This window comes from Nematostella vectensis, chromosome 6 (assembly GCF_932526225.1).
Source record: "Nematostella vectensis chromosome 6, jaNemVect1.1, whole genome shotgun sequence".
Taxonomy (NCBI): Eukaryota; Metazoa; Cnidaria; class Anthozoa; order Actiniaria; family Edwardsiidae; genus Nematostella; species Nematostella vectensis.
Window position 1 is genome coordinate 3,996,303 of NC_064039.1, and position 11,761 is coordinate 4,008,063.

The following is an 11,761-nucleotide window of genomic DNA, read 5'->3' on the forward strand; positions in this document are numbered from 1 at the left end:
AAGGCCCACTTGCATGAAATAATACACAATAAACTATAATTTCCAAATAAATAAAAAAAACTATAATTTGCAAAGTCATTTCAATATTCAAAGTAAAACCCAAACAGCAGTCTCACTAAATCGGATCCAAAGTCAACAAGTCAAGTGTGCCACGAGTCGTGTAGAAGAAAGGTAAGGTTACTTTTAAAGTAGTCTGAACAACTACTTGTCAATTGTTTTTGGGGAATGGGAAAGCAGGGGGTAAGAGTTGAACACCTCACAAGAAGCTTATCATTATTGGTACTCACTTGAACATATTAAGCAAATCCTTTTCCATCTTGCTCTTGAACTCATCGCTTGACACGTCCTCGTTTACAGGAACAGCAAGCACGATAACGACAAGCTCTTCAGTATCATTCATACTTGGGAGAAAGATGGAGCTAGAAGGAGCTACCGGGCTAACAGTCGACGGCGATATAACTGGACTAGACAAAACTTGAGAAACGCTTTTAGTCGCGCTACTCTCGAGGTCAACAACGGTTGACAATGCTGAGGTAGGTACACCTATTGAAGGCGAGGCGGTTACTAGGACTAGGATACTTGAAGTCGAAGATGGAGGTGATTGTGTCAATACTGGGGTCGGTAAGACCTGTGAACCACTTGCGCTGGCGCTACTGCTTGCGTCTACCATGGCCGAAATTGCTGAGGTTGCTAAGGCTATCGAAGGCGAAGAGGTTACTAGGACAATGATACTTGAAGTCGAAGATGGAGGTGATTGTGTCAATACTGGGGTCGGTAAGACCTGTGAACCACTTGCGCTGGCGCTACTGCTTGCGTCTACCATGGCCGAAATTGCTGAGGTTGCTAAGGCTATCGAAGGCGAAGAGGTTACTAGGACAATGATACTTGAAGTCGAAGATGGAGGTGATTGTGGGGTCTTATCGACTGGGGTCGATAAGACCTGTGAACCACTTGCGCTGGCGCTACTGCTTGCGTCTACCATGACCGAAATTGCTGAGGTTGCTAAGGCTATCGAAGGGGTTACTAGGTCTTCGATATTTGATGTTAAATATGAGTGTGATGGCGTCGGACTTTTCAGGACTAGAGAAACACTTTTTATCATTGTACTTGGTGCGTCTGCCATGGTTGAGAGTATTTGGCTTGTGTAAGTGGTTACCAAATCTTCGATACTTGACGTGAAAGGTGATGGTGTAAGAGGTAAGCTAGACTCCTCTCTACTAATAATGCTACTTGTTGTGTCTATCGATGAAGGCTGCAATGAGCTTAATAAACCCATTGAAGATGAAGCAGTTTCTACCTCTTTGGATCTTGATGTTAATGAAGAGGCCGACGTTGTCATTGCTTCTGACGAAGTGAAGGGCGTCGTGATGGTTTTCGTAGGCGATAAAATAGAAGTTTCTTTTGGTAATGATGACGATATCGGTAGGCTATGGCTTGGATACTTCTCCGTACTCAACACTGTAAATGATACCGATGAAATCGGAGACATCAAATGAGCTGAGAGAGATTCTGTCATTCCCATATCAATACCTTCCGAGGAGGCAGCGACAGGAGTGCTTCTCACGGCCAACGAAGAGGAAAACGGCAAAGATACATCAATGCTACTTTTCGTGCCTATTGATCGTATGTCTGTTTGGGTGGCTGTGCTTGTTATAGAAGATGATATTGGTAGACCTACAATACTGCTCCCAGTATGGGTCGAAAGGGAGGACAAACTTGCTGATAAAACACTTGGTGAGGAGGCCGGCACATCTGCTGTGAATATCAGCGATAGGAACGAGCTACTGGCCTCCGTACTGGAAGGTCTTGTTGTAACAAAGGTCACATTTGGTGATAAAACACTTGGTGAGGAGGTCGGCACATCTGCTGAGAATACCAGCGATAGGAACGAGCTACTGGCCTCCTTACTGGAAGGTCTTGTTGTAACAAAGGTCACATTTGGTGATAGAGCGACAGAGTCAGTTTCAAATAGACGGCTTGAGTTCTGAGACAAGCCAATTGTTGATGTCGCGTTTGGTAAGATGGTTTCATACACTTTACTGGTTCCTACTGATGTCGATGTCGCGTTCACAGCTATGGTTTCATACATAAAACTGGTTGTCCCATTTGGTGACGGAGAAATGGAAGGCGTTGAGTTGACAGCTATAGTTTCATACGGAGAACTGGCTGTTTCGTTTGTTGACAGAGAAATGGAAGGCGTAGCATTAACAGCTATAGTTTCATACACAGAACTGGTTGTCCCATTTGGTGACGGAGAAATGGTAGGTGTGGCGTTGACAGCTATGGTTTCATACACAGAACTGGTTGTCCCATTTGGTGACAGAGAAATGGTAGGTGTGGCGTTAACAGCTATTGTTTCATACACAGAACTGGTTGTCCCATTTGGTGACGGAGAAATGGAAGGCGTTGAGTTGACAGCTATAGTGTCATACATAGAACTGGTTGTCCTATTTGGTGACGGATAAATGGTAGGTGTGGCGTTAACAGCTATAGTTTCATACGGAGAACTGGCTGTTTCGTTTGTTGACAGAGAAATGGAAGGCGTAGCATTAACAGCTATAGTTTCATACACAGAACTGGTTGTCCCATTTGGTGACGGAGAAATGGAAGGCGTTGAGTTGACAGCTATAGTTTCATACACAGAACTGGTTGTCCCATTTGGTGACGGAGAAATGGTAGGTGTGGCGTTGACAGCTATGGTTTCATACACAGAACTGGTTGTCCCATTTGGTGACAGAGAAATGGTGGGTGTGGCGTTAACAGCTATTGTTTCATACACAGAACTGGTTGTTCCATTTGGTGATGGAGAAATGGAAGGCGTTGAGTTGACAGCTATGGTTTCATATACAGAACTGGTTGTCCCATTTGGTGACGGAGAAATGGAAGGCGTTGAGTTGACAGCTATGGTTTCATATACAGAACTGGTTGTCCCATTTGGTGACGGGGAAATGGAAGGCGTTGAGTTGACAGCTATAGTTTCATACACAGAACTGGTTGTTCCATTTGGTGATGGAGAAATGGAAGGCGTTGAGTTGACAGCTATGGTTTCATATACAGAACTGGTTGTTCCGTTTAGCGATAGAGAAATGGTAGGTGTGGCGTTAACAGCTACAGTTGCATACGTAGAACTGGAAGTCGTTGCGTTAAGAGTTAAAGTTTCATACACAGCAGTGGTTGTTCCATTTGGTGACGGAGAAATGGTAGTTGTGGCGTTAACAGCTGAAGTTTCAAAAGAATAGCTGGAAGTCGTTGAATTGACAGCTATAGTTACATACATAGAACTGGTTGTTTCATTTGGTGACGGAGAAATGGAAGTCGTTGAGTTGACAGATATGGTTTCATACACAGAACTGGTTGTTCCATTTGGTGACGGAGAAATGGTAGTTGTGGCGTTAACAGCTGCAGTTTCAAAAGGAGAGCTGGAAGTCGTTGTGTTGACAGTTATGGTTTCATACATAGAACTGGTTGTCCGATTTGGTGACGGAGAAATGGAAGTCGTTGTGTTGACAACTATGGTTACATACACAGAACTGGTTGTTCCATTTGGTGACGGAGAAATGGTAGTTGTGGCGTTAACAGCTGCAGTTTCAAAAGGAGAGCTGGAATTCGTTGTGTTGACAGCTATAGTTACATACAAAGAACTGGTTGTTCCATTTGGTGACGGAGAAATGGTGGGGGTAGCATTAACAGCAATAGATTCATATAGATAACTGGCTGTTCCATTCAGTAACGGAGAAACGGTAGGTGTGGCGTTAACAGCTACAGTTTCATACGTAGAACTAGTTGTTTCGTTTGATGACGGGGAAATGGAAGGTGTTGCGTTGACAGCTAAAGTTTCATACACAGAACTGATTGTTCCATTTGGTGATGGAGAAATTGTAGTTGTGGCGTTAACAGCTACAGTTTCATAAGTAGAACTGGAAGTCGTTGCGCTGACAGGTAAAGATTCATACACAGACCTGGTGGTCCGGTTTGGTGACGGAGAAATGGTAGGCGTAGCATTAACAGCTATAGTCTCATACATAGAACTGGTTGTCCCATCTGGTGACGGAGAAATGGTAGGTGTGGCGTTAACAGCTATAGTTTTATATGCAGAACTAGTTGTCTCATTTAGTGACGGAGAAATGGAAGTCGTTGAGTTGACAGCTATAGTTTCATACACAGAACTGGTTGTCCCATTTGGTGACGGAGAAATGGTAGGTGTGGCGTTAACATCTATGGTTTCATACAAAGAACTGGTTGTCCCATTTGGTGACGGAGAAATGGTAGGTGTGGCGTTAAGATCTATGGTTTCATAAAAAGAACTGGTTGTCCCATTTGGTGACGGAGGAATGGTAGGTGTGGCGTTAACAGCTATAGTTTCATATGCAGAACTAGTTGTCTCATTTAGTGACGGAGAAATTGTAGGTGTGGCGTTAACATCTATGGTTTCATACAAAGAACTGGTTGTCCCATTTGGTGACGGAGAAATGGTAGGTGTGGCGTTAACTGCTATAGTTTCATATGCAGAACTAGTTGTCTCATTCAGTGACGGAGAAATTGTAGGTGTGGCGTTAACATCTATGGTTTCATACGAAGAACTGGTTGTCCCATTTGGTGACGGAGAAATGGTAGGTGTGGCGTTAACAGCTATAGTTTTATACGTAGAACTGGTTGTTCTATTTGGTGACAGAGAAATGGAAGTCGTTGAGTTGACAGCTATAGTAACATACATAGAACTGGTTGTCCCATTTGGTGACGGAGAAATGGAAGGCGTTGACTTGACATCTATGGTTTCATACACAGAACTGGTTGTTCCATTTGGTGACGGAAAAATGGTAGTTGTGGCGTTAACAGCTGCAGTTTCAAAAGGAGAGCTGGAAGTCGTTGAGTTGACAGCTATAGTTTCATACAAAGAACTGGTTGTCCCATTTGGTGACGGAGAAATGGTGGGGGTAGCGTTGACAGCTAAAGTTTCATACACAGAACTGATTGTTCCATTTGGTGATGGAGAAATTGTAGTTGTGGTGTTAACAGCTACAGTTTCATACGTAGAACTGGAAGTCGTTGCGTTGACAGCTATAGTTTCATACATAGAACTGGTTGTCCGATTTTGTGACGGAGAAATGGTAGGCGTAGCATTTACAGCTATAGTTTCATACACAAAACTGGTTGTCCCATTTGGTGACGGAGAAATGGTAAGCGTGGCGTTAACGGCCATAGTTTCATACGTGAAATTGGTTGTTCCGTTTAGTGACGGAGAAATGGAAGTCGTTGAGTTGACAGCTATAGTTTCATACACAGAACTGGTTGTCCCATTTGGTGACGGAGAAATGGAAGTCGTTGAGTTGACAGCTATAGTTTCATACACAGAACTGGTTGTCCCATTTGGTGACAGAGAAATGGTAGGTGTGGCGTTAACAGCTATGGTTTCATACACAGAACTGGTTGTCCCATTTGGTGACGGAGAAATGGAAGTCGTTGAGTTGACAGCTATAGTTTCATACACAGAACTGGTTGTCCCATTTGGTGACGGAGAAATGGTAGGTGTGGCGTTAACAGCTATGGTTTCATATACAGAACTGGTTGTCCCATTTGGTGACGGAGAAATGGTAGGTGTGGCGTTAACAGCTATGGTTTCATACACAGATATGGTTGTCCCATTTAGTGAAAGTAAAATGGTCGATGTTGTGGTTAAAGCTTTAGTTTCATAAAATACGCTTACTGACGCATTTGGTGACGAAGAAACAGCTGTGACGTTGATTGATATTGTTTCATAAATTTGACTAGTACGCAAGATTTCACTCGTCTTGCTTATAGTCGGAATTAAAGTGCTGTTTAATTCAATGCTAGCGCTCTTTGAGCTATTCACAGCAGTCGTGCTCGTTACAGTTACGGTACTCAATGGTAGGTTCGTAACCGTGGTAAAACCAATTGTAGATTGTGTGTCGCGGCTTGTTGTGTTCGCAATGTTCGTATATGACAATATTGGCGTCGACCGTAAAGTACTTGTTCTGGTTTCTGTTGGTAAAAAAGTCACCGTTGCATTAGAAGAGCCATTTAACGCGTTACTTGAGTGTGGCGTAACATACGATGAGGTATAACGTTTGGTTGATAGGCCATCATGCACTGATATTGACGAGTGGGGAGACGCAGAAGTTGATGATGCATTTATATAATATGTAGTGTTTATAATAGCGATATGACTTGTTTGAGCAGCAGTTTTTCTAAAGGCCAACAAACTGGTGCTAAGAGGTGCTGTTGAAGACACATCAAGCAGTACGTTTGACATGCTTTGTATACTGGACGGAGAAACGGTGAACGTAGACGTTACATTGATAGGTGCGAACGTCGAATACGAAGCACGAGTTACCGTAGCATTATGTGTAGTTTTATCAGTTGTGTTTATTGTGGACGATATTGGAGGTACAATGACAAGCGAATTACTGCTTTGAAACCAGGGTCGAACAGTTTCGTTTGAAGTTGAAGTAACAGCTGGTAGCAAAGATACTGTGCTTTGAGGTGAAGGCTGAATTGCTACGGAAGTATTATGAAAGTGCTTCACACTAGACGAATAAAACAATGTTGACGTTTGTAAATATGCCGCTGTTGCATCAGTTAATATCATTGATGTCATCGCGGTAGTAGGAGAAGTGCTGATATTAAAGTTTACGGAGTGAACGGCTGACACAGCAGGCACAGTAGGAGTTAGAGTGGCATTGGTGAAGGACGAAGCTGCTAATTTAGTTGAGAGCGCCGTAAGATTGAAGGCAGACATCGAGACACAGCTTTCACATATAGTTGACGTTATAGCTTGAGTGCTTATCACAAGCGTGCTTACATTAGAAGCTAATGACTCACGAATCGCGGTTGGTGGCATTGCGTTACTTGATGTGGCCAATGTTGGATATGACGTTAAGCTTAACGATATGTTACTTGGTGTAGCTGTTCTGGATGACGCCGTGATGGATGTGCTGTTACCTGGTCTAATTGTTGTGGATGATGACATGATGGCTGTGTTACTTTGTGTAACTGATGTTGTGGATGACGACATGATGGATGATGTGTTACTTTGTGTAACTGATGTTGTGGATGACGACAAGATGGCTGTGTTACTTTGTGTAACTGATGTTGCGGATGACGCCATATTTGATGTGTTACTTGGTGTAACTGATGGTGCGGATGACGTCATGATGAATGATGTGTTAATTGGTGTAACTGATGATGTGAGTGACGTCATGATGGATGATGTGTTACTTGGTGTATCTGATGTTGTGAATGACGCCATGATGGATGATGTGTTACTAGGTGTAACTGATGTTATAAATGACGCCATGATGGATGATGTGTTACTAGGTGTAACTGATGTTATAAATGACGCCATGATGGATGATATGTTACTTGGTGTACCTGATGTCGTGGGTGACGCCATGATGGATGTAATACTTGGTGTAACGGACTGTGTGGATGACGTCATGACGGATGACGTGTTACTTGGTGTAACTGATGTTGTGGATGACGTCATGTTAGATAATGTGTTATTAGGTGAAACAGATGTTGTGAGTGACGCCATAATGGATGATGTGTTACTAGGTGTAACTGATGTTGTGGGTGACGCCATGATGGATGATGTGTTACTAGGTGTAACTGATGTCGTAGGTGACTTCATGATGGCAGACGTGTTACTAGGTGTAGCTGATGCTGTGGGTGACGCCATGATGGATGATGTGTTACTAGGTGTAACTGATGTCGTAGGTGACTTCATGATGGCAGACGTGTTACTAGGTGTAACTGATGTTGTGGGTGACGCCATGATGGATGATGTGTTACTAGGTGTAACTGATGTCGTAGGTGACTTCATGATGGCAGACGTGTTACTAGGTGTAACTGATGTTGTGGGTGACGCCATATTGGATGTGTTACTTGGTGTAACTGATGTTGTGGATGACGTCATGATGGATGATGTGTTACTTGTTGTAACTGATGTCGTGAGTGACATCATGATGGATGATATGTTACTTGGTGTACCTGATGTTATGGATGACGCCATGATGGATGATGTGTTACTAGGTGTAACTGATGTTATAAATGACGCCATGATGGATGATGTGTTACTAGGTGTAACTGATGTTATAAATGACGCCATGATAGATGATCTGTTACTTGGTGTACCTGATGTCGTGGGTGACGCCATGATGGATGTAATACTTGGTGTAACTGATGGTGTGGATGACGTCATGACGGAAGACGTGTTACATGGTGTAACTGATGTTGTGGATGACGTCATGTTAGATAATGTGTTATTAGGTGTAACAGATGTTGTGAGTGACGCCATAATAGATGATGTGTTACTAGGTGTAACTGATGTTGTGGGTGACGCCATGATGGATGATGTGTTATTAGGTATAACTGATGTCGTAGGTGACTTCATGTTGGCAGACGTGTTACTAGGTGTAACTGATGCTGTGGGTGACGCCATGATGAATGATGTGTTACTAGGTGTAACTGATGTTGTGGGTGACGCCATATTGGATGTGTTACTTGGTGTAACTGATGTTGTGGATGACGTCATGATGGATGACGTGTTACTTGTTGTAACTGATGTCGTGGGTGACACCATGATAGATGATGTGTTATTTGGTGTAACCGATGTTGTGGATGATGCCATGATGGATGGCGTATTACTTTGTGTCACAAATGTTGTGAGTGATGCCATGATGGATGATGTGTTACTTGGTGTATCTGATGTTGTGGATGACGCCATGATAGATGATGTGTTACTAGGTGTAACTGATGATGTGAGTGACGTCATGATGGATGATGTGTTACTAGGTGTAACTGATGATGTAAGTGACATCATGATGGATGATGCGTTACTAGGTGTAACTGATGTTATAAATGACGCCATGACGGATGGTGTGTTACTAGGTGTAACTGGTGTTATGAATGACGCCATGATGGATGATATGTTACTTGGTGTACCTGATGTCGTAGGTGACGCCATGATGGATGTAATACTTGGTGTAACTGATGGTGTGGATGACGTCATGTTAGATAATTTGTTACTAGGTGTAACAGATGTTGTGAGTGACGCCATAATGGATGATGTGTTACTAGGTGTAACTGATGTTGTGGGTGACGCCATGATGGATGATGTGTTACTAGGTGTAACTGATGTCGTAGGTGACTTCATGATGGCAGACGTGTTACTAGGTGTAACTGATGTTGTGGATAACGCCATGATGGATGATTTTTTACTTTGTGTAACTGATGTTGTGAATGACGTCATGATTGATGACGTATTACTTGGCGTAACTGATGTCGTAGGTGACGCCATGATGGATGATGTGTTACTAGGTGTAACTGATGTTGTAAGTGACGCCATAATTGATGACGTATTACTTGGTGTAACTGATGTCGTAGGTGACGCCATGATGGATGATTTGTTACTAGGTGTAACTGATGCTGTGGATGACGTCATGATGGACAACGTGTTTCTAGGTGTATGTGATGTTGTGAGTGACGTCACCATTGTTAATGTGTTAGATGTAATGAATGAGTTGCCTGTACCACTGCTTTGCAAGATTTCTTGAGATGCCGATGCGTCCAAAGATGGCAGAGACGTTGTCGATACATTTGATCCACCTAAAGTATAACCAGATCAACGAAAAAATAATCAACGCATAATAAGCTAAAATGCAGAAAAATATAATTTAAAATAACAAAAAAGTAGCGTGACCCCCTTCCTGGGTTGCCAAACCGTCTTTCCAGCTCGAAGGAAACATTTTCGCCATAAAGTAGTGTTACGAATCGGCTTTACTTAAAATAACCTCAAAAGTTAGTCTCCCTGTTATTTTTTTTCTTAAAATATTTCAGAGAAAATGACTGGTGCGATAAGTATCACCATGCCAACAATAATTTAGCCCTATGTTGTCTGTCGATTTGAATCTATTCTTGAATGCAAATGAAAAAAAAAATTATCTCTAAATCTCGGTATATTTTTAAAAGATTTATGTTCATTAGGGTATCAGAAACATCCTTAGAAGCATACGATAAAAAAAAAACTTAGGCATTATTTTAAATAATTTGTTTTTCAAATACTAAAACAAGGGTTTATAAGGACAAACTTATTTATGCAGCTAGGATTCCACATCCCTCGAATGTCACCTGCAAATAACATTGTCGCATTTCGCGACATACGTCCGCAATCCTTCCTCTTTGCTCGACTACACTTCCTCTAATATTAAAGACTAGCGTTTCTCGCAGTATTTGCATTTATCTCCTATCTATCGGAGTCGAGAAGGCGACGCGGGAAGAGATATTGTGTCGCGAATTCTTATTATGAGTTTTTTATGGTCTGCAAATATGATCTTGCAAAACAAATACTTATTAATCGATATTTGGAACAAAGTTACTTCTACAAGTATTATGTGTATAAGTTACAATATTTAATTTGGTGTTCCATTTCTAATTTAAGCAAAAATATGTTAAGACAACAAAGAAAGTTAAATCCAATTTCTTTGAAATATAAACTTGAAAAAAAACTCAAAACTAAATCATACCTGCGCTTGTTCTCATGCAAGTTGTTTCAAAACTATAGTTATTATGTATAATATTTTCGAGTTGAAAGAATCTTTTTAATGGGATTACAATAAATACAGCGTAGCAATTACTTCCTTATACATAAGGTCGAACAACTATAATTATATAAAAATTTGAAAGAAGAGAGAATTTAAAAATACAAGCTCACTAGGGTCCAATAAAAGTTTTAAAACGTCCTGCGCACGGGGTTTGACTTTGTGGAATCTACAAAGAAGTCTTTCAAAGAAAGCGAGCATTATTCATGTTGTTGCAGCATAATAAATTAGGTTTATAATTTCGGAAAGTTTACATACAAGTTTACTTAATCTCAGTGTGAAAATTGAATAAACTACAGTGACTGGTATGCTTTCAGTGTCGGGACAGGCATGGTGGAGTTGGAATCGAACTCGCAAAAGGGAGAAAGTTCACAAATGAAGCGCACATCTATATAAAACCCACAATAAGTAACTATGCAAAATAAAATATTCATGCCTACAAGACAGGACGAGTTGTCTTGGAAGCATTGTGTATATTCTTACCTTGCCAGCTCGAGTAACCGCCATTGATAGTCGGTTCATTTACGCCAGTTTGTGTTGGTGTTGGGGTTGATAAAATACTTGATTTACTAAAAATAGAAGCCGATTCTCCGTGGGCATATCCACAGGTTCCAGTAAGAAGCACGAAGATAATAAACACGGCTTCTTTGCTGTTGACCGTTGACCGAATTCGCCGAATGTGAGCTGCTCTTGGCCAACTCTGGCTTGCGTATAGAACTTTGCGCTCTCTCATCTAATTATGGGCGACCACATGGGACTTTTTGAAGCTTGTATCATTCCTTGTAACGACTTAGTGTTCACTCTCTGCTCGTGGAGTTTTCACGATTTGTTTTCGATGTCACAAAAAGGCCAGAGCTTCAACAATTTGCTTTGTGAACATTTGACTGCATGGCAACGGGGGACGGGACGACAACGTAGCAACGTGACGCTCTAGTTAATAAGTGAATGAATAAGTGAATTCCAATTAGCGCTGATATTAAGAATTGTATGGTAATGAATTCTAACTTAAGGAGTTTGCTGGTCACGCTTATAGAGCGATACTTTAGAATTAGTAGGGTAATTATCTGGAACAAAAACAATTTTCAGCTGAGTCTGCTAATCTAAAATTAGACACAGAGAAACCCGCCATGCAGGATTGGATTCCA

The 11,761-nt window shown here is 41.6% G+C and overlaps 1 protein-coding gene across 14 annotated transcripts in view; it reads right to left on the reverse strand.

Annotated features, from left to right (window-relative positions):
• Nucleotides 1-11,547, reverse strand: part of LOC5501987 (mucin-2) — a 25,990-nt gene extending 14,443 nt beyond the window's left edge. For 5 of the 14 annotated variants that reach the window (XM_048728788.1, XM_048728781.1, XM_048728777.1 and 2 more), the window contains exons 1-4: nt 11,100-11,547; nt 7,989-9,624; nt 4,679-7,418; nt 288-4,540 (exon numbers count right to left, since the gene is read on the reverse strand). In XM_048728788.1, coding sequence (XP_048584745.1) covers nt 288-4,540; nt 4,679-7,418; nt 7,989-9,624; nt 11,100-11,349 — 8,879 coding nt within the window. In that variant the 5' untranslated portion in view covers nt 11,350-11,547. Of the gene's footprint in view, nt 1-287; nt 4,541-4,678; nt 7,419-7,895; nt 9,625-11,099 lie in introns of all 14 variants that reach the window. The other 9 variants (XM_048728779.1, XM_048728783.1, XM_048728782.1 and 6 more) reach the window with 9 other exon arrangements.
• Between the last annotated feature and the right edge of the window lie 214 nt (nt 11,548-11,761).